Below are 23,299 nucleotides of genomic sequence, written 5' to 3'. Positions count from 1 at the left end.
AAATATTTACAACAAGGAAACTGTGTGCTAGGACTGGGATTTTACGGTATGAGAACATGTAATGCATGCAGGCTTCATCGCATTTCCCCCCAATCTGTGTGCAAATGGTGTCAGGTTTAAGGTTAGACAAATCTTACAAAACAAGTTGACATTTATGCAGAGATTTCTTTGCTTCGGTCTCATTTCCCCCACAAACCTGCTCAAAGTTCCCATGTTCTTCCCTAAAAAGGTTCCATCTTTGAGCCATTCAGCAAGTCATCAATTGTAAAGACCCAGCAAGCGACCATGATTTATTAATGTTTTGGACAATAATTCATTGGTGATCTACTGAACAAAGTGATAAATGCAGTTATGAATGTTGCTAAGCTTGTTTTATCCAAGCTTACTCGGCATTTCTGGGGAGTGCTGCTGCAATGTGATACATTTTACATTTTTGAGAAGTGCTGTTGCCTTAATTTGAGAAAGATTTTTAAATCTTTCAGGCTGAAAAGCAAATTAAAGGAGTTGCCTGCACCACAATGATGAGCAAGCCTTGTAACGCCCTTGTCACCTATTTAAAAACCTGGAAAGTATGCAGAACAGGTTCTGTGCAAGAAGCACTGAGCTTATACTGCTATATTACATTGCCTTTCATAGCCCCAAAGTGGCTTTAACAATAAGTCACATTGTTGTCACTTCCGTGGGCTTTGGTGACAGGATGATGGAAAACTCATCCTTTTGCATCTACTCTGGTATATACAAGTAACTTTGGGCCTGTTTACTAGTGACCATATCAGATGCCCTAATTATCGAATATGAAACAATCTGACACCGAGGTATTTGGAATTTAAGGCCCATAGTTATACTTTTTTTGCACCGCATTTGCGTAATTTTTTAACGCAAAAGCGGCGCAAACTTACAAAATACAATTATATTTTGGAAATTTGTGCTGCTTTTGTGTCAAAAAATATTTAGTACGTTTGTACCGCTTTTGCGTCAAAAAATGACTCAAATGCGGCGCAAAATAGTATTAAAATGGGTCTAAGTGTGATATTTATTGCCTCTTTGACTTTTTGGGCAATAACATGCAAATTTTGATGCTTAGTACACAAAAACCAGTTCCTGGTAACTACTGAGCATTTTTCATATTTTAAATTCTAGCATGTCTGACCTGTGGAAATTTGGCAAAGGGGGCAAACTTTATCACACCCTGTACTGACTGGGTGCAATTAACTTTGCACTACTTATAATTGCGATCCCTGTGATCCCTGTGCAAACACAATTTTATGTAGCTGTCGTAATTAGGCCCTAGGTTTAAATGGAAACGAGGTCTTTAGAACACATTTGTATTTGTAATAATGGTTTAGTTCTAGGAACAGTGCCCTAATGTTCATGCGCAATACCCGAGCAAGAGTGCTAAAAGAAGGGCCTTGTCAATCCTCTGTCAGATCGGTGGGTTGCGTGGGAAACCTCAAACTTGATATTTGAAGATAAAGACAAAAACTACTTTCCTGCAGAGGAATATATGTGAAAATATGGTTTTGCATGTAACAAAAGCGTAGTGGTTATTTATTGTGAAATGTTGTTATTCTGAGGTCCTTTCCCCCTACTTTTATGTTGATCCTATCATATGTTACCCTACTAAAACACAGTTATTGTTTTCTTGCCAAAGTTATAAGGGCTTCACGAGAGAAGCCACACTCTGATTGCCCAATACAGGCCATCCTGGGCACGATGATCGCCAGGGCGTGGCCTGTGTTACAACGCGGGCCATCCTCCTTGGTTTCTTGAAAGCTCTGACCCTCCAACGGTCAAAGCATCTGGAGAGGGTAACACGCGTGGAGCAATTGTTCCCAAACTTCAACTCCCCATCAGCTTGTGGGCCCTGCCAGTAAATGTATCGGTCAGAGAAAGACAGCTAGCTTAGGTATTACTGCAGTGACTGCACTGTCTGGGGAGGAGGTGTCGGTCTTCTGTTCCTCTTTGCTCTGATGGGCCAGGGCACGATTTCTAACCCCTTCAAATACACCACCTGACAGACAAACACATACATGTGCATGCACACACACATTCTGCATCCCCTGATTATTTTTGTCCCTCTTGCTCCCGGTTGCACCACAGCACGACCACAACTTCTAGTCTACCTGGCTCTGATTCTCCTCACAGACTGATATCTACCTCTGCTCTAATCTCAGTCTCCCACACACTCTCTTTCTTCCTGTTTCTTGGCTCTTTGTCCTGTTTTATTGCTCCTAGACCTGCCTCTTCTCTTCTCTTCCTACCTATGTGTCCGTCTGACCCCATGTGTGAGATTTGCTACACAATAAATATTCTGGCTCTGCCAGCCAGTGTAGTATGAGCGTTTGGGGAAGCATTTTCTATTAACATCATTCCTCCTCTCCCTCATCGTGTCTTTCCTCTCCCCCTCCCAGCGCTTCAAGGTACTTAGCAAGCAACCACCAAAACAGAACACATGTGCTCCATCAGTACAGGTTCCAGTTACCACACTAAGCAAACATCATTATAATATTTAAAGGGTTTCCACCACAGGTACATCTCTTTCTTTCCTGTGAAAGGATAGCCCCATTGTTCTTGTAAATTTTTGCTTCAACATGGTTTGTGTTTAAAGAACCCCTATGGGGACGACATCATAGTTTTTGAATCTGTAACTATTGTGCCTTTCTGAAAGGTTTGTGTAGGATGGTGATGTGGTCCTGTGAAACAATGAGAGCAAATTGTGTGATTCTCTGAAAATCATTGCATCTTCTAGAGTCTCTGTTCCCATATCTGATAAATGTTTAGGAGTGCTATTAAGCACTGTATAGAACCTGACATTTAAACCTGAAGAGTAATCATCATCATCAAATGGCTCTTCAAGAACACACACCAGTTGTTGCAAACTTCAATACTATTAATCACTTCCTGAAGTCTAATGAGGAATCAATATGTTTTCCTTTGGACCTAAGCCTTTCGTAAATCTATGGATTTTTGAGTACCAATGAATTTGGCAAATATTAAAACCAGTCCTATGTGCCTCCTGGGCTAGACTAACTAATCTTTTATTGTTTCATGTATATAATTAATTAATATATGAGAAGAAAAAGTGAATGTGACGAACAACGTGATGACTGAAAGTATTTTTTAGATGTAAACTATCTTCACATGCATTTCAATGCAAGAACTTCCTGATTTATGGAATGATAAGAAAATAGCCAATGGCATGAGGTAAGAGAGCAATACAGCCCTGGGTGGAGCCAAAGACTATTTTAACGAATTGATAAAAGCAGATCTTGAAGACAGATGCATGGTTAAGCCAGACCAAAACAAAAGTTAGATGTGTAAATGATGTACATTTGTGTCACATTTACGCAAGTAAGAATTCAATTCTGGTGGATATTCTGCTTAAGTAACTGTAACGAGTTTCCCTGGATATTTAGGACAAGCATAAATTTCAAAGATTACTCCTCGCATTTTAATGAATAACTGAAATTTTGACATTTGATCTAACCATAGGTGTAATCCTAACAAAGCAGATTTGTGACTTATCTTTCCTAGGTTTAGTGACTTGGCTTGCAAGTGCTTATTAAGTGCAATAAATAATTTGGTATGTTCTTGATTAAGAAGATTCTCATCACATTTTGGACAGCTACAGGATTTCCTTTTTGCTTTTTTAAAAATAAAAGATTATGCACAACAACTTGGCGGGTGGGGAGCGTTTATGATTCATTGCCCAAGTCGCAACCATAGTAATTATTGTCCGTGATCATTTTCCCTAAAATTCTCGCATACTGAATCATTAATTGCTTTTTAAACCTACCTTTTCAGAACGCTGAGCTAGCTGTGACCCTGTCGGTTTGTCCAGCCATGTAACTCTTTTTACCATTTTAGTATTGCTTTTTGCACTCTTGACAAGTGAATCTTTTCCAGATCCTACTTGGGGAATAGTCACTGTTTGCTACTGTGACCAAACCTACCATGATGCACACCAGACTTGAAGGTTCAGACAGAATGGCTTTTTTTTTTTTAAATGTAAAAGAACTGAAGGTGGTTTTTGAGGGATTTTCAAAGTCAGAGGAGAAGAAATCTCTGCAAATATGCACATTTGTTTTGTAAGGTCTCCGTTCACTTGTAAGATGCTCTTTTGAAAAATGGGGATTGTTTGGAAAAGCTGTGGTGCTGGAGCAGTCAGTCACACGTGTAATATTTGACTGACTATCTATCCTCAAACAGCTTTTCAGGAGTACCTGCTCATCATGAAATCCTAAATTCCTTACACACCAGAGATCCTTCTTGTGTATCGTCAATAACATAACTAACATCATAGAGAATGTTCTTAATCTATTGTTGTGTAACAAATAACAATCAACATGGGGGTTCTTGTTGAGACAATTCTGGAGATTGCTCAGCATCAAGTCTCAGAAAAAATATTGTTTTGAACTGCCAGCAGTCCAAACAGAGTGTCTGGCATAAGCCCACCTCAGCAAAGGCCTGTGTGGGCAGTAGAAGTGGTGACCTCCGATTATTTGTCCTATCTGGATACTATTCTGCAGATTAACCTTCAGAGGCTCTCCTGGACTGTCCTAGATCATCTGGTCTCACCATTTCTGTAAACTGGTTAAGCAGATGCATTGATTCTTATTGGCCAAGTTGGCCAGTCGGGTTATGCTTTCTGGCAGGTTGCCACCTTACTTCTGCTTTAGCAGTTCACTACCATGGTCAGAATTTCTTGCTGGTTGAACAATCTAAACTGCTGGACAAAATCTATAGGCACTGCAGAACCGGGGAAAAGGCTTAGCCATCTCACAATATGTATCCAATACAGATTGTTCATACCTTCTGTAGTTGCTAAGGCACTATTTCTAGAAAAGTTATCATTCCATTCTGACCCATAGGGACATTATTTGAAGCCATGGAGAGGGAACTAACCACTCGGCAAAAAAAAAAAAACACGCAAAGCAAATACATATAAGCAGTGTGCTGTGATGATGTGGTTATTTGGATGGGTTCCCTTGGCCTTCTTACAATGTTAATATAAAAACGTGGGTGGCACTTCAAGGGAGGGGTGTCTTGGAAATCTTTGATGGGCACCACCCACGTTTCTAGAAATGCAGCCAGTGCGTTTCCTGCAGACGGTATGAAATGTGTTGTCAGGGACAGGACAAGCACATTTCGCATTCTTTTCTTCCCTATTTTACAGTTTCAGGCTACAATCGAGGAAACACATGATTCTTTTAGAGAGCTAATGAACCAATATCACAAAACACTTTCGTATGTAGTAAATGCAAAAGAAGAAATTACACATCAGGATTGAAGTACAAAAAAAGATTCAACGCCAAAATAAGTGTGGTATCCTATAGCAAGGCATCAATCATTGACAGGTGAAGTACTGCCTTGATGCCAATAGAACTTACCAGTACCCTAAATCCCATGAACCAATTTGCAAGGCATATGACCACAACAGGAGACAAATGGCACAAGTTAACATGACTTCTTGGCGAAGTCTCCATCACCAAAATCACAAGTGTGATCTAATGATGGTTTCACACTGCGCTAGTTCGAAAAATGTATATGTCCACTTGAAGTTTTGTCCTGGTCTTTTGCAAAGTCGTCTCCTTCCCCAACACCTTTTTTTGTCCTTTTCATCATTGTCAGCTCGTCTAAACTTGATCCTCCATATGAAAGTTCCTTCTGCTCCTTATAGGCAACATACACATCCAACATCACAGACAACCTGTAGGCACAGCCCTGCATGCACAGGGAGAGGTCGCAGTTCTAACCCTACCTTCCATTACACACTTTCTTAATAAACTTTCTTTAAAAAAAACTGCTGTGTGTTCACAATATTCTCATCAGTGGTGAGCTGAAAGTGAATGCACTTTATCTGTGATGGAAAGTCTGGAAATCCCCAGAATGCTTGTTATACCAAGAAACTAGTTGGCTAAACTGTGTAAACTTAGATTTTCAGGTGTGAATGTTCATCCTCCGTTGAATTAAAGAATCAGTCGTTCAATGACTGTAGGTCTGTCTTCTGTACCATAGAGTTCTGTTCTTCTGTATCATCGGTTTTTTGAACATCTGGTCTACTTGTCCTAATTTCAAGTCTTGCTTTGTGTTAGAGACTAGTATATTTCAATAGAGTAAATTTGAACGTCTGATGTGTTGCTTGTAAAATGTGGACAATAGCTGCACAGTTGTGAGGAGTTGTTTTGTTGAGGGGATCCGGGGTTGGTGCCCAGGAGAGGAGGAAGGGTGTAAGTTGGTTATTCTGTTGTAGCCATTTCTGAATGCTAAAAGCCTGCTTTTGCTCCAAAAGGCCTATTACAGTACTGCTGAGAAAGACTCCTGCCCTACCTGAAGGATCAGTGAGTGTGGGTCCACCATTCCCTTATATGGAGGGACGGGGAGGTGGCCTGGAGGGAGGAGGGGCCCTGCTGGGTGGTGGGGCCAAAGGAGGAGGTGGCAGTGTGGACGGTGGGGAGGGAGTAGGGGGTGGCGATGGACTTAGCGGTGGCGGGGGACTGGGTGGGGGAGGAGGGGTGTACATGGAATTTTGTGGGGGTGTGTATATCGGCCTTGGAGGTAGGGAGGAATGAGAGTAGGCGTTGTTCAGCGGATACCTGGGTGGAGCCTGGTTACTCACTCTTGTAAAATTAATGCAGCGACCCTGAAAGAAAAAAACAGGTACACATTTAGTGGTGCTTCAGAATAATATCTTTTTTCTTTTTTAACTGATTTTTTAGAACACATTAACCTGTAAAGTATTACTTCAACTGTACTAAAAATGATTAACACTATATCAGAGAGTATGCACCAGATATTTTTATCTAGAATGTTAGAATTTGTCAAATGAGTTATAGATTGCGCCATAAGTAGAACTATTTATCTAGAATATAGTCTGTGGGGTGTGTTTCTGCATTATTGAAAGCCACGTTGCAGTTTTATGCCCTCTGAATCTCAACGAGTTTTTGTTTCTCTTTGACCTCCCCATCCCCAGAACTAGTTTCAAAGTGTCTCTTCTCACAACTGAATTTGTTCATTATAGTTGGAGTTTAGCTGACCTGTAGGAAATTGAGTCTAATTAGGTGCTTAGCTACAATTGGTGCAGTAGGTCCAGTGGCACTGGGCAAAAAGCCATGAGGGCCCAAATGAGCCCTAATAATTGCTGTATTTTACTACCCCTCCTGCAATCAAAGGGGTAATTTTCCTTGTTTGCACCAGGGCCCATTGAACTCTTTGTACATTACCGGCCTGTTTGTCATAAAACTCACAATTTCCCAACAGACCGATCCACTTCTAACAATTACGAATTAAAAGTATTCTAAGGCATGGGTCCTCGAACCCCGCCAATTCTGAAAGCACTGCTGTTGCTCCGAAAACGCACAAATATTTCTTCTATCCAACATTGCAGTATGTCAACACCAGCTTTTTCTGATCTATGCTTCTTCCAGTGCCATGGACCAGGGGCGGCTCCTCCATATGGGTGGAGGAGCGTCACACCCCCACCCCCCCTGTCAGCAGTGGCAGCTGCAATCATTTTCCAAAAAGACACTCATAAACTACGTTTATGATCGTTTTTTTGTGAAAAGGGGCGGGGCCACGGGGTGACAAACAAAGAGGGGGAGTGCACTCCCCCCCAGAGCGCATGTGTATTTGGCCGGTTGTCTAGTGCGGGCCAAACACACATGCGCACAGGGTTCTCTTAAGCCCAGCAACATAGTTGCTGGGCTGGAGAAAGCCTGCACAGGCTCCCAGTCTGTCTGGGAGCGCCCTAGCTGGGCGCTCCTAGCCCATCCTGACGCTGCTTTAAGCAGCGTCAGGATTGGGCGCAGGGCAGGCTGGGAGGCTCCCAGCCTGCCCTGCTTTAAGCAGCATCAGGATTGGGCGCAGGGCAGGCTGGGAGCCTGTACCGGGAGCCTGTACCTGCATGCAACGAGACGAGAGGAGGCAGAGGAGCGGCACGGCGCAGAAGAACAGGTTAGTGTTTTTTTTAAATTATTATTTTTTATTTAATTTAATTCTTCTCCCCTGTACCCACACGCGCGCCGCCCCACCCCTTTTAGTCAGCACGAGCCGCGACTGCCATGGACTATGTTTTTGGCTTTCAAAAGAAAGAAGGCGGGTTCATTTCAGGACCAGACTTCACATGCCCACCGTGTTCTTAAAAGCGCCATTTAGGAAGTTTCACATTCAATTCTGCATGCTTTTAAGATGAAACAGGCCCAACCACAAGCAAGTTAGAGCCTGCAAAACCTCCCAGAGAAGCTGACATTTGCATGTTCCCTGCGACCAAACATGCTTGAGAAGAAAAATCTGTAACGTATTAAGTCTCGCTATGTACATATGAAAACATGACTTTTACCTGCATTAGTCCTTTAGTGAGATATACTAAATGGCAATTATTTAGAAGACAAATTGTTTTATAGTAACCCATGCAGTTCAAAGTAAAACTGCTGCACTCGTATGCCACTGCCATACATCAATTGATCGTTAGGTGTCACTATTGCACTCGCCTCTATTCTGTTCCTTAAATTCACAGGCCTACTCAATTATTTTCTGACAAAGTAAAGCGCATTAGCAATGTCAATAGGTCTACTTTTAATGGGCCGCACCCTGTACTATGACAGGCACACTGCTGCCCCTGCACTCACATCGTCTGAGTCTTTTACCTCTGGTGCATTGGACATAGGACCAAGAACCAAGAAAGAGCATCTGTCTGGTTTAGTGCCGTGAGTAGCGAAACATAAGAGATGGCACGAAGGGCTGAAGACGAGAAACTCAGGACAAGCAAACACTACCCGTTTATTCACTGGTAAACCTGTGGAGGGAGTCCAGCTGGACTTAAGAGAAGCTTGCTGACTTTGACTTTTGCTCTGTACACTATGCATTAGCTTAGGTTCTCAGACACCTTCCTGTTATTGTCAGTGTTACAGAGACATTTGGGCCCGTATTTATACTTTTTTTGCGCCGCATTTGCGTCGTTTTTTTGACGCAAAAACGGCGCAAACTTGCAAAATGCCATTGTATTTTGTAGGTTTGCGCCGTTTTGCGTCAAAAAGCGGCGCAAATGCGGCGCTAAAAAAAGTATAAATACGGGCTTGGTTCTCAATCTGTCAAAGTTATGAGAGACGCTGATGATGAAACTCTAATGCAACCCAAGATTCCCATTACCATGTAAGTATAGTTAGGTGTGATCAGAAATGAGGGTCACTTGAAGGACATGAACGAAGAAGGATCTAGTATTTCTGCCAGATATCCTCATATGAGAGTCTCTCCGGCAAATACTTAAACGAAATGCATCAGTTCTAAGGTATGAAACCCATTGCCTAAAAGGGCACTCTGACTTTGTATCTCTTAAGACAAATCTTTGTTTCTAGGACAAAAACCCTCACACACCCTTAGTTGGCATCCTTCATTTTGGGTTCCTCCTCACACCACTAATCTGAGGTCAGTGTTGGGGGCTACAACTCCCCAAAACTGAGATGACCACTTATGATCTTGTGAGAGGTAGGGTCCAATGTGCCAATCCACAAGAGGTATTTTTAGCTTCCTTAAATTTTTTCACCGAACACTGCCTATGCTCAGCCACACCATACAGCTCACATTGGGCCCTACCTCTCACAACAAAATAATAAGTGATCTTCTATATTTTGGGGAGTTTTAGCCCACACTGACCTCCAGTAATTTGTTTGAGGAGGAACCCGATGATTAAGCATGCCACTTAACAGTGGGTGTGGATTTTCATCCTAAAAACAAACATTTGTCTTAATCAAGAGATATGGGGTCAAATATCCTTTCTAGGCAATGGGTTTCCTACATTATATCCAATGCAGTCTTTTTGTGTATTTACAGTTTGTTGGGAGTAATGTATTGTGGATCTTTAAACACTCCCTTTTAACTATCTGTGGTTTGAGCTTCTTCCGGCAGACAGTGTAAATACCACCCTACACTGGCACAGAGCACACAAACTGACATATGAGAGCCAAAGCCTTACAGTGATTTATTCAAATGCTCACTCACATAATTAAATTTTCTAATTGATTGATGCTCCTTGAGACTCCTTGCAAGAGCCCCCTTTAGGCGACTCAACTGTATCTGGAAACTCTAAAACGCATGGCCATAGTCCAGCCAGGTAGTTCTTCTCATCATCACATTTAAGTCAGTGAGGACTAAAAATTGTGTAGTCACAGCAGATTATATAAGCCGTTCCTTTCGTTCTTTGCTCACAACAGTGCAGGTCCAGCGCTTGAGCAAAAAGATTAACGTGGGCAGCAGTGTCCTGAGGACTATTCGCCAGGCTCATGCTCTGTCAGTCTGGAGGAAGCCTAGTCATTTCTCCCATTACACTCACCCACCTACTCAACACAGATATCTTGATGAAGGAGATGTTTATTCATCCTTATATTTCCAAAGAAGGATGGGGACTTTGTCCAATTTTCGAACCTCAGACATGGAACTAAAGATGGACAATTTCAAGATGTTGAGTTTGTTACAGGTCCTTCATTATCTTCAGTGAAAGGATCGACTTGTTTCCCTGATCAGCAGTATGTTTATTTTTATATTTCAATAATGGAAGCTCACAGGAAATATCTCAGGTTTAAATTAGGCAATTTGGATCTGAAGTTCAAGGTGCTCCCTTATGAGTTGTTGTCTGCCCAAGAATGTCCACCAAACTAATTTCGGTGGTAGTATTATTTTACACAATCATGGGATTTTTCTGTCTCCCTACCTGGACAACTTGCTTTTAAGAGTTCCTTCGCTTCATTCCTAGATCTGTTCCAGCTTTGGGAGTTCCCATCAATAGATCTGTTTGTGACCTGTTCCAACAGGAAATGCAATCTCATTTGCTTCCTTGAATTTCCAAAAAGTGGGTCTGTGGGTGATTCACTGCTTTTGAGGAATCTATCTCCGATTCACCAGTTCATAGTTCTCTTGTGTATCATAGCACCACACTGGGCCACAAGGCCTTTATAGCCAGATCTCATTTTTTTTTCTAGTCCACTTCTATTAAGGGAGGACCTTTTGTCAGAGGTAGGAGGGACGAGGTTTGCTCCAATCCAGCCTGAGAACACTCAAGCTCAGAGCTTACAACTTTTTTTAACCATTTTTTATTGAATGCGTAAATAGTAGAACATGTTACAGACAACTGATTGTAGGAGGCTGGCCTGGCTTGTAGTGGGTACCAGAGGTACTTACACCTTGTGCCAGGTCCAGTTCTCCCTTATTAGTGTAGAGAAGGTGTTTCTAGCAGCTTAGGCTGATAGAAGGTAGCTATAGCAAAGCAGCTCAGGCTGAACTAGGAGACACGTAAAGCTCCTACTATACCACTGGTGTCATATGCACAATATCATAAGAAAACACAATACACAGAAGTACTAAAAATAAAGGTACTTTATTTTTATGACAATATGCCAAAAGTATCTCAGTGAGTACCCTCAGTATGAAGATAAGATATATACACAATCTTAGAAATTGGGTTTTTGGTTGGCAGTCAGGTTGCCCTCTGTCCAAGCAAGAACCCTCACTCTAGTCAGGGTAAGTCACACACAATCCAAAATCAGCCTGTGCTCACCCTCCGGTAGCTTGGCACGAGCAGTCAGGCTTAACTTAGAAGGCAATGTGTAAAGCATTTGTGCAATACATCATACAACACCATAGCATAACACCACAAAAATACACCACACAGTGTTTAGAAAAATATATATAATATTTATCTGGGTTTCTTCAGGTCAAAACGATCAAAGTTGCAATACGAATTTGTAAAGATATCACAGAAAAGTGATATAAAGTGTCTTAAGTCTTTAGAAAGTAAACAGAGTCTCTTTCAAACACAAAGTACCTGGTTTCTGGTGGAAAATCTCCTTAGAGGGCCACAGGAGAAGAGGTACGTGGAAAACTGGTGTGTGCGTCGATTTCTCCTCAGCACACACAACTTGCGTCGTTATTTTTCCACGTGGGGAGTCGTGCGTCGTTTTCCGGCGCGCGGACAGTCTCTTACTGTGGTTTGCGGGGAGTACCAGATGTCCCGGGTCTGTGCGTGGATTTTCCTGCTTGTTTTCCGGCTGCGCGTCGTTCTGCGGGGCTGCGCGTCGAAGTTTCGATCTCACGGCAGGCGTCGCGTCGATTTCTCCTGCGGAGTCAGGCGGCGTTGTCCTTGCGAGGCCGTGCGTCAAGGTTTTGATCTCACGGCAGGCGTCGCGTCGATTTCTCCTGGGAAGTCGGGCGGCGTTGTCCTTGCGAGGCCGTGCGTCAAAGTTTCGATCTCACGGCAGGCGTCGCGTCGATTTCTCCTGGGAAGTCGGGCGGCGTTGTCCTTGCGAGGCCGTGCGTCAAAGTTTCGATCTCACGGCAGGCGTCGCGTCGATTTCTCCCGGGAAGTCGGGCGGCGTTGTCCTTGCGAGGCCGTGCGTCAATGTTTCGGTCGTCCCGAAGGCGTCGCGTCGATCAGCGTCGGTGTGCGGCGTTTTTTCTTGCCGCGGAACAAGCTGTGCGTCGAAAAGTTCGGCGCACCGAGCGTCCAAGAGGAAGAGAGAAGTCTTTTTGGTCCTGAGACTTCAGGGAACAGGAGGCAAGCTCTATCCAAGCCCTTGGAGAGCACTTTTACAGCCAGACAAGAGTTCAGCAAGGCAGCAGGCCAACAGCAAGGCAGCAGTCCTTTGTAGAAAAGCAGACAGGTGAATCCTTTGAGCAGCCAGGCAGTTCAGCAAGGCAGCAGGCCAACAGCAAGGCAGCAGTCCTTTGTAGAAAAGCAGACAGGTGAGTCCTTTGAGCAGCCAGGCAGTTCCTCTTGGCAGGATGTAGTTTCTGGTTCAGGTTTCTTCTCCAGCAAGTGTCTGATGAGGTAGGGCAGAGGCCCTGTTTTATACTAAGTTGTGCCTTTGAAGTGGGGGTGACTTCAAAGAGTGTCTCAGAAATGCACCAAGCCCCCTTTCAGTTCAATCCTGTCTGCCAGAGTCCCAGTAGGGGGTGTGGCAGTCCTTTGTGTGAGGGCAGGCCCTCCACCCTCCCAGCCCAGGAAGACCCATTCAAAATGCAGATGTATGCAAGTGAGGCTGAGTACCCTGTGTTTGGGGTGTGTCTGAGTGAATGCACAAGGAGCTGTCAACTAAACCTAGCCAGACGTGGATTGAAGGGCACAACAAGGTTTTAGTGCAAAGAAATGCTCACTTTCTAAAAGTGGAATTTCTAGAATAGTAATATTAAATCCGACTTCACCAGTCAGCAGGACTTTATATTACCATTCTGGCCATACTAAATATGACCTTCCTGCTCCTTTCAGATCAGCAGCTGCCACTTCAACAATGTATGAGAGCAGCCCCAATGTTAGCCTATGAAGGGAGCAGGCCTCACAGTAGTGTAAAAACGAATTTAGGAGCTTTACACTACCAGGACATATAACCTTCCAAGTACATGTCCTGCCTTTTACCCACACAGCACCCTGCTCTAGGGGATACCTAGGGCACACATTAGGGGTGACTTATGTATAGAAAAAGGGGAGTTCTAGGCTTGGCAAGTACCTTTAAATGCCAACTCGAAGTGGCAGTGAAACTGCACACACAAGCCTTGCAATGGCAGGCCTGAGACAAGGTTAAGGGGCTACTGAGGTGGGTGGCACAACCAGTGCTGCAGGCCCACTAGTAGCATTTAATCTACCTGCCCTAGGCACATGTAGTGCACTCTACCAGGGACTTACAAGTAAATTAAATAGTCAATCATGGATAAACCAATCAGTAGTACAATTTACACAGAGAGCATATGCACTTTAGCACTGGTTAGCAGTGGTAAAGTGCCCAGAGGTCAAAAGCCAACAACAGGTCAGAAAAAATAGGAGGAAGGAGGCAAAAAGTTTGGGGATGTCCCTGTCAAAAAGCCAGGTCCAACACACAAGATATATTTACACAAAACAAAATTATGCAGGTAGTAGCAAGAAAAGTAATGCGTGCAATGTAAAGTTACAATAGATTGCAATAGGAGCACATAGGTATAGGGGCAACACAAACCATATACTCTAAAAGTGGAATGCGAACCACAAATGGACCCCAAACCTATGTGAGCTTGTATAGGGTTGCTGGGACTGTAAGAAAACAGTGAGGGTTAGAAAACTAGCCAACCCCAAGACCCTGAAAGGTAGGTGTAAAGTGCACCCACTACCCCCAGAGAGCACAGAAGTCATGATAGGGGGATTCTGCAGGAAGAACAAACACCAGCAATGCAACAACAGTGGATTTCCAGACCTGAGTACCTGTAAGACAAGGGGACCAAGTCCAATAGTCACGACAGTGTCGAGAGTGGGCAGGAGCCCAGGAAATGCCAGCTGAGGGTGCAAAGAAGCTGCCACCTGTTGGAAAGAGCTTAGAGTTATGCAAGAAAGAAGAGGACTAGGAACTTCTCCTTTGGAGGATGGATGTCCTACGTCGCGATGAAGCTTGCAGAGTTCTTCCCACACAGAAAGGCCACAAACAAGCCTTGCTAGCTGCAAGGGTTGCGGTAGAGGTTTTTGGGTGCTGCCTTGGCCCAGGAGGGACCAGGATGTTGCCACTTGGAGGAGGAGACAGAGGGGGCACCCAGCAACTTAGGGAGTCCTCACAGAAGCAGGCAGCACCCGCAGAAGTACCTGAACAGGCACTTGGAAGAAGAGTGAATCAGAGTCCACGCAAAGTCACAAAAGGGAGTCCCACAATGCCGGAGGACAACTCAGAAGGTTGTGCACTGCAGGTTAGCGTGTCGGGGACCCAGGACTGGCTGTGCATGAAGGAAATCCTGGAAGAGTGCACAGGAGCCGGAGCAGCTCCAAATCACACGGTGCCCAACAATGCAGTCTAGAGTGGGGAGGCAAGGACTTACCTCCACCAAACTTGGACTGAAGAGTCACTGGACTGTGGGAGTCACTTGGACAGAGTGGCTGAGTTCCAGGGATCACGCTCGTCGTGCTGAGAGGGGACCCAGCGGACCGATGATGCAGTCTTTTGGTGCCTGCGGTTGCAGGGGGAAGATTCCGTCGACCCACGGAGATTTCTTCAGAGCTCCTGGTGCAGAGAGGAGGCAGGCTACCCCCAGAGCATGCACCACCTGGAAAAAGTCGAGAAAGCCGGCAGGATGAAGCGATACAAGGTTGCTAGTAGTCGTCTTGCTACTTTGTTGCAGTTTTGCAGGCGTCCTGAGCAGTCAGCGGTCGATCCTTTGGCAGAAGGTGAAGAGGGAGATGCAGAGGAACTCTGATGAGCTCTTGCATTCGTTATCTGGTGAGATCCCCAAAGCAGAGACCCTAAATAGCCAGAAAAGGAGGTTTGGCTACCTAGGAAGGAAGATTGGCTACCAAGAGAGGTAAGAGCCTATAAGAAGGTGCCTCTGACATCACCTGCTGGCACTGGCCACTCAGAGCAGTCCAGTGTGCCACAGACACCTCTTTTTCCAAGATGGCAGCGGTCTGGGACACACTGGGGGAGCTCTGGGCACCTCCTCTGGGAGGTGCAGGTCAGGGGAGTGGTCACTCCCCTTTCCTTTGTCCAGTTTTGCGCCAGAGCAGGGCTGGGGGATCCCTAAACTGGTGTAGACTGGCTTATGAAGAGATGGGCACCATCTGTGCCCGTCAAAGCATTTCCAGAGGCTGGGGGAGGCTACTCCTCCCCAGCCCTCACACCTATTTCCAAAGGGAGAGGGTGTAACACCCTCTCTCAGAGGAAATCCTTTGTTCTGCCTTCCTGGGCCAGGGCTGCCTGGACCCTAGGGGGGCAGAAGCCTGTCTGAGGGGTTGGCAGCAGCAGCAGCTGCAGTGCTAACCCTGAAAAGGCAGTTTGGCAGTACCCGGGTTCTGTGCTAGAGACCCGGGGGATCATGGAATTGTCCCCCCAATGCCACAATGGCATTGGGGTGAAAATTCCATGATCTTAGACATGTTACATGGCCATGTTCGTAGTTACCATTGTGACGCTATACATAGGTAGTGACCTAGGCATAGTGCACGCGTGTAATGGTGTCCCCACACTCACAAAGTCCGGGGAATTTGCCCTGAACGATGTGGGGGGCACCTTGGCTAGTGCCAGGGTGCCCACACACTAAGTAACTTTGCACCCAACCTTCACCAGGTGAAGGTTAGACATATATGTGACTTATAAGTTACTTAAGTGCAGTGGTAAATGGCTATGAAATAACGTGGACGTTATTTCACGCAGGCTGCAGTGGCAGGCCTGTGTAAGAATTGTCAGAGCTCCCTATGGGTGGCAAAAGAAATGCTGCAGCCCATAGGGATCTCCTGGAACTCCAATACCCTAGGTACCTCAGTACCATATACTAGGGAATTATATGGGTGTACCAGTATGCCAATGTGAATTGGTAAATTTAGTCACTAGCCTGTTAGTGACAAATTTGGAAACCAGAGAGAGCATAACCACTGAGGTTCTGGTTAGCAGAGCCTCAGTGAGACAGTTAGGCATCACACAGGGAACACATACATATAGGCCACAAACTTATGAGCAATGTGGTCCTGGCTAGCAGGATCCCAGTGACACATACCAACCACACTTACAACATAGGGTTTTCACTATGAGCACTGGGCCCTGGCTAGCAGGATCCCAGTGAGACAGTGAAAACACCCTGACATATACTCACAAACTGGCCAAAAGTGGGGGTAACAAGGCTAGAAAGAGGCTACTTTCTCACACTGATCAATGCTACCAGGCACAAGCACATATACTAATCCTATCACATTGTATACAGGATAAAAGCTTATATCGTAGGAGTAACCGTTTCATGTTTCTAGTAACAATCTGTAACATAACAACAGGTGACCTACCACGTGAAATGTCTAAAGGTGTCTAATATTCGGATGTACATGTGTTCTAACCAGATCTGGCTCAAAACCTGCAACTTGAGAGGTTAACTCTTTTGTTGTGATAGTTTCTCCTAATCTCAGTTCCTGATGCGTACTTCTAACTGCAGATTCCTCATTTTGTGAATATTCCGCCAGGCGTCAGACTGAATCTAAAAACTCAAAAGTAGCATGCCTGCTCACTGGTAGATTGTGTAGTGTGGCTTTACACTTACATCATTCCGCTCCAGGGGAGATGAACAGGAACACATGTAAGTACTACCCAGGCACACTTACTTTAGTTACTTTCTTTCCGCACCTCTAGAAGTGTCTCCAGAGCTCTGCTCCTTTCATCTCTGACAAGACTTCTCACCAATAAATTTTCTTTTATCAGTGTTCAAGGGAAATATGTCACATACTACAACAGAGATTAAAGCTTAAAGGAACTGCTGCAAACAAATGTCTGTGACAGACCCCACAAGGTATGCCCGTGGTGCCTGCAATGACTATGCTCAGATGAATCCAAAGGCCACACAGGACCACAAAGCAAAATTCTACGTGGCCAAAAACTGGAAGGCTCAGTGCTATGGCTGGTTAAAGGAGAAAGGAATGCCCTGTTCCCGTGAAAGAGCCCCACCGAAGTCTTCAGGTAAGTCATAGCAGGAATCTACCCCTTCCTGGCTCTCTCAAACTCCAGAAAGGAAGCAATGGCATCAACGTGACACATGGTCTTGCTCCCGAATGCCTCAAGAGTGGATTATTAATCTGGTCCTCACGCACCCCAAAGTTCTGGGTCCGTCTGCGATGTTGCAGTGGATCAAGGCCTTTGAAGAGCCCATGCTGTGTATATTTGGCACACTTCTGGCTCCCTCCGGTGTGCCTTTGGGCCCAAAGGATCCACAGAGGCCTCCGATTGGGGTTGCACCAGTAAATTTACCCTCGTCCATATCTGTGTTTCTTAAACCATTTTATGTTTTTCCCTGGATATGACGCTGACTTCCGTTCTAGCACTACTACATGCACCAGCTGCTTTAACATTGATGCTGGTACCGACACCACTGATGATGGAGAAGGATTCACTATTCATAGTGGTTTCTAACTCCAAGCAGGTATTGTCACAACCTCAGCAGAGGCATCGTTCTGAACCCACTGGAGCTAAACCAATAGGCAAACTTTCTGACTCTGACACATCACCTTTAGCACCCGACAGCTGTTTTTGATTTAGACAATGAAGATCAATCAATCAATCAATCAAGGATTTATAGAGCGCACTACTCACCCGTTAGGGTCTCAAGGCGCTTGGGGGGGGCTACTGGTCATAAAGCCATGTCTTGGGGGGTTTCCTGAATGTCAAGAGGGCTTGGGTCTGGCGAAGGTGGAGCGGTAGGGAGTTCCAGGTCTTGGCGGCTAGGTAAGAGAAGGATCTTCCTCCGGCGGTGGTGTGGCAGATGCGGGAGACGGAGGCTGGCGGAGCGAAGATTGCGGGTGGGGGTGTGAAAGGTGAGTCTGTCGTTGAGGTAGGCTGGGCTTGTGGCGTGGAGGGCCTTGTGTGCGTGGATGAGGAGTTTGAAGGTGATCCTCTTTGATACTGGTAGCCAGTGTAGGTCCCTGAGGTGGGGGGAAATGTGGTTGCGGCTTGGGACGTCCAGAATGAGGCGGGCGGATGCGTTCTGGATTCTTTGCAGCTTTGTTAGGAGTTTGGTTGTTATTCCAGCATATAGGGCATTTCCGTAGTCCAATCGACTGCTGACCAGGGCGTAGGTGACGGTTTTCCTGGTTTCTACGGGAATCCACTTGAAGATTTTACGGAGCATGCAGAGAGTGTTGTAGCAGGAAGAGGAGATGGCATTGACCTGCTGAGTCATGCTGAGTGTGGAGTCCAAGATGAAGCCCAGGTTGCGTGCGTGGATGGTGGGTGAGGGTGCGGATCCTAGGGAGGTGGGCCACCAAGAGTGATTCCAAGCTTAGGGGTTGGTGCCAAAGATGAGGATTTCTGTCTTGTCTGTGTTTAACTTGAGGTGGCTTGATTCCATCCAGCTGGCGATGGCGTGAAGTCCGCTGTGGAGGTTGTTCTTTGCAGTTGTACGGTCTTTTGTGAGAGAGAGGATGAGCTGAGTGTCGTCAGCGTAGGAAACTATGTTGATGTGGTGGTTTCGTACGATGTTGGCGAGGGGGGCCATGTAAATGTTGAAGAGCGTGGGGCTGAGCGAAGATCCTTGGGGGACGCCACAGATGCTTCTGGAGGCTTCTGACAGGAATGGTGGGAGGCGGACTCTGTGGGTTCTGCCTGAGAGAAATGACGAGATCCAGTCGAGTGCCTTGTCGCGGATTCCAGCATTGTGGAGGCGTGTGCGGAGAGTGTGATGACATACCGTGTCGAAAGCTGCGGAGAGGTCCAGGAGGATGAGTGCTGCTGTCTCTCCTCTGTCGAGCATGGTCCTGATGTCGTCTGTGGCAGCAATGAGTGCGGTCTTTGTGCTGTGGTTTCTGCGGAATCCGGATTGGGAGGTGTCGAGTACCTTGCTGTCTTCCAGGAACCGGGATAGTTTGCTGTTCACGATTTTTTCAATGACCTTGGCTGGGAAGGGGAGGAGGTAGATCGGCCGGTAGTTCTTGGGGTCGTCTGGGTCTGCCTTTGGTTTCTTCAGCAGGGCGTTGATTTCTGTGTGCTTTCATCTTTCTGGGAAGGTGGCTGACTCGAAGGAGCTGTTGATGGTGTTGCAAAGGTGGGGGGCGATGACGACGTTTGCCTTATTGAAGATATCGTGTGGGCAGAGGTCCGATGGTGATCCGGAGTGGATGGAGGCCATGGTGGTGGCGGTGTCCTCTATGTTGACGGGGGTCCAGGTGTGGAGAAGTGGGTGTTGTTTGGTGGTGTGGATCAGTTGGTGATGTTTGCGTAGGGCATCCTTGAAAGCGATGTGGTTGGAGTTGGTAGGGTCAAGTTGCCAGGATTTTTCCATTCTGCGACATAGCCTTTTGGATTCCTGTAGTTCTGGGATGAACCAGCTGGTCTTGATTGTGTGGGTGGTGTTTTTTTTTTTTTTTTAGCAGTGCGAGGGTGTTGGCACAGTCTTCTATCCAGCGATGCAGTTTGGTGATGGCTGTGTTTGGATCCCAGTGGGTGGGGCCCGGGCGAAAGTGGAGATCAGTTGATCCGTTGATATTTTGCTCCAGTTGTGTCAGGGGTTGTGTGCGGTGGTGGTGAGTGACTGGTTTCTGGTAGGAGAAGTGGATGCAGCAGTGGTCTGTCCAGTAGCAGTTTGCTGTGGGCCCTCTTAAAAGTTACTTGTTGGCCCTTTGGCCTTCCTGCATTTGCCTGATCGGAGCTCTTTATTCGAATCACTGGTGCTGATTGTCTTTTTAAATAGATTATCTAAATGTTCCCTCCTCCATGCTTTATTATGCTGCAGTGGGACGTTAGTTTGGTCATTAAATTCTTAATGTGCACGCCTCTTGAACCCAAGCACAGTTGTTCTTTGAGGTTGCCAACCATTAATACTATTTTTTCTCCTGTCAGGATGGTACTTAACACTCAGGCATCCTTTCTTCTCAAAGTGGTGTCTCCCTTCCATGTGGGACAGCCCATCTTGCCCACTGCTTTTTTCTATCCACCACATTCCTGTAAAGATGAGCAGAGGCTTCACTGTGTGAATCCCAAGAGAGCCAATAGCTCTATATTAATCGGGCTAGAACTGGGTTGATGAGCAACTCTTCATTAGATTTGCTGGTTCAAAGAAGGGATGGGCAGGTCGAAAAGGGACCCTTTCAAGGTGGATCTTTCTCTGTGTTAAGACGTGCTATGCTTTGGCTGAGAAGGAGCCTCCTTAGGTCCTACAATGTTCATACAACCAGAACCAAAGTTACCACTACAGTCCTAGACAGAGGTGTTCGGTACTGGAGGTCAGCTAGGCTGCTACATGGGCTTTTGTTTATACATTCAGCAGGTGACACTGTACTGACTCTCATGTCTGCAGGGAGGGCCCACTGGGTCCTGCAGGATTTCCTGTTGTAAAGTCCACTCCTCAGACCTACCACCTTTTAGGGCTTACTCCTCTGGTATCTATTCAAAAGATGGGGAATCTGCAGTTAGATGTATCCATCAGAAGAATAAGTTACTTGCATTTGGTAATGCTCTTTCTGGTGGATATGCAATTTAATCACAGATTTCTCACTCCCATTCTCTGGAGTGGATTTCTGATAGGCTAAATGATCCTATTTTAGATTCAGCACACTAACTACCAAATTGTCAGTCACTTTGCGCCATAGCGCATGAGCCGTGCCTATTTGTGGGTCAGGATTGACACTTCCAGAGGTGGAATGAAAATACTGCAAAGTCCAATGGGAACCTACCGGTGTGCGGGAAAAGTTGCAGACAAAGTTTCTGGATCCAGTCTGGTGTCTATGAGAGTTGAAAAGGTGAAGAACCTATGATTAGCTATAGTATCCCCCACACACCGCGTTACCGAAGGTAAATAACTAGTCCACATAAGTAGCGAAATGATTAAATAGTTAAATTCATCTTTCTTAATCACTTCGGTGAATCATTTACAAGCGTCTTTTGTAAAAAGTGTACTTGCCCACTGTGAATTCCCTGACAAGCATCTAACTATTTCCAGCCCTTTTGTCTACTAGAAGCAATTGACCTGTTTGGAAATGCACTGATTTTCTTGTAGGTCAGTTACCCTGTATATGCTCACACAATCCGCCTCAGTTAGGGAACACTTAGCAACCCCACCAAAGACAAACGGGCTTATAGGGAAAAATAGAAAATCTATCAGAACACATGTGCCTTCAAAAGAGAATGGCTTTTTAGGGACAGTGGTCTCCCAGCAATACAGTGATTCCTTTGTATCGGATTTCACGTCTAACACAAGGCAATACGTGATCACACACAATGGTGAACGTTTATACTGAATGAATACTGAACACATCTGGCCAGAAGTGGGCTACTTGTAAATACATCATGACAAGCTAAACAGACTAAGGTCTGCAATGATAATTCCAGAACCAAATGAAAAGCTCACAGGCTGCCATACCAGAGGCAGAATTTGCGCTATACTAACGGCCATAACTCATAAAATAATATATATGGCATTAGCACATGTTGAAATATACATTGAACACTGCAGACGCTTGCAAACATCCGGTAGAGGAATGTATCGGTTTCCAGCCCATTATACAATTGGGTTGAGACAAAAAATACAGGAGATGACATTACTAACAGCAACACAACAACACAGAAAACACTTCTCTTGTCAGAAGTACAGACACTGGCTCTTTCAAATACAATTTACTGCAAATAATGAAGTATGCAAATATATATTTCCCTCCACCTCCTAAAGTGAGACCTGCCTTTTTTGTGTCATATCTGGCACTGAAGTGGACTGTCCATTCATGATGATGACGATTCAGCGAGGCTGTGCTGAGGCCCAGGCAATTCATCCCATTGATTGACTCTGTTCGCTAGTCTCGGGGGGGTAGGGGGTGGGAGGGGGGACAGGGGCGGAGGGGGAGGGGGGTCTGGTAGTGAGAGGTCAGTGCAGTGTGGACAGCATATCAATCCTTGACTCAAACAGAGGGAATGACTATTGTGCCATGAGTCTCCCCATGCCCCACTTTTGTAATGTCAAAAGCACTTGTTTTCCACCAAGCAGGCAATGTTTTTTTGCAACATATGCAATAGACATTAAAAGTGTAAGAATATTAAAAAGTAAAATGGCCTCTAAATGTGGTGCACTTATGTTTCCAAAAAAAGTAAAATGCCCCTTAACAAAAAGCAGTTTAAAGAAAACGTAACATGAAAGCAGAGATTGGGCAACCAGCCCTGGCTCTGAAGTAGACCACTTTTTTGGTCAGATGTGCACAAGTGCAATCACAAAATAATGTCACTCAATACTGAAGTAGGCCGACCCAGTACCCAAGGCTGTATGCTGTCGGAATCGAAAGCAAAACGTGAATCGATAGATCAACTGATGAAGAGGGCAGACCAAAATAATTTCTAGGTAGGTTCGTATCTATTTGCGTGTGTAGTTTATTGTGACTTTTTAAATAGAAAGCATGAGGTTGGCAAAACCATTAAAGCTGTCTCTAGGCCGGTCTTAAAAAGCATTTGTGAAATGGCGTCTACCAATTTCTCTTTCAGTTTATCTTTAAAAGGGAGGAGGCGCTTAACTTTACTTTTAGAGAGTGTAAAAACTAAACATGTGCTCCTACATAAGAAGGTTTAAAAACTCTTTTAGAAAGTTAACAGGTCAGAGGGCTGCGCTGGAAGGCGAAATGTTTGCTGTGTTTAGAAATGAATATAAATAACTTCAACAAAGTAGGAGCATCTTGTTTTCATTTTAAAGATCTTATGAAGTGAAATATTCGGCTCTGCCAGTGGACCATCTGGAATCGGAGCGATGATCCCTTCTTTTGTTTGTGGTACTGACATTATTCATTGTGGTGCCAGAATAAAACCTTTCTCCTTACAGACCTGTTTTTGGGGTTTGGGGTGGGGAAATGGGAACGTTT

At 45.2% G+C, this 23,299-nt stretch overlaps 1 protein-coding gene across 1 annotated transcript in view; it reads right to left on the bottom strand.

The window, feature by feature from the left end:
• Positions 1 to 4,004: 4,004 nt before the first annotated feature.
• The window catches only part of ANTXR1 (ANTXR cell adhesion molecule 1), a 398,881-nt gene continuing 379,586 nt past the window's right edge, over positions 4,005 to 23,299 (bottom strand). The window contains exon 18 of the mRNA XM_069214185.1: positions 4,005 to 6,643. Coding sequence (XP_069070286.1) covers positions 6,365 to 6,643 — 279 coding nt within the window. The 3' untranslated portion in view covers positions 4,005 to 6,364. The remainder of the gene's footprint in view (positions 6,644 to 23,299) is intronic.

Source organism: Pleurodeles waltl, chromosome 11, assembly GCF_031143425.1.
Source record: "Pleurodeles waltl isolate 20211129_DDA chromosome 11, aPleWal1.hap1.20221129, whole genome shotgun sequence".
NCBI lineage: Eukaryota > Metazoa > Chordata > Amphibia > Caudata > Salamandridae > Pleurodeles > Pleurodeles waltl.
This window is presented reverse-complemented; position numbering and strand designations above follow the sequence as displayed.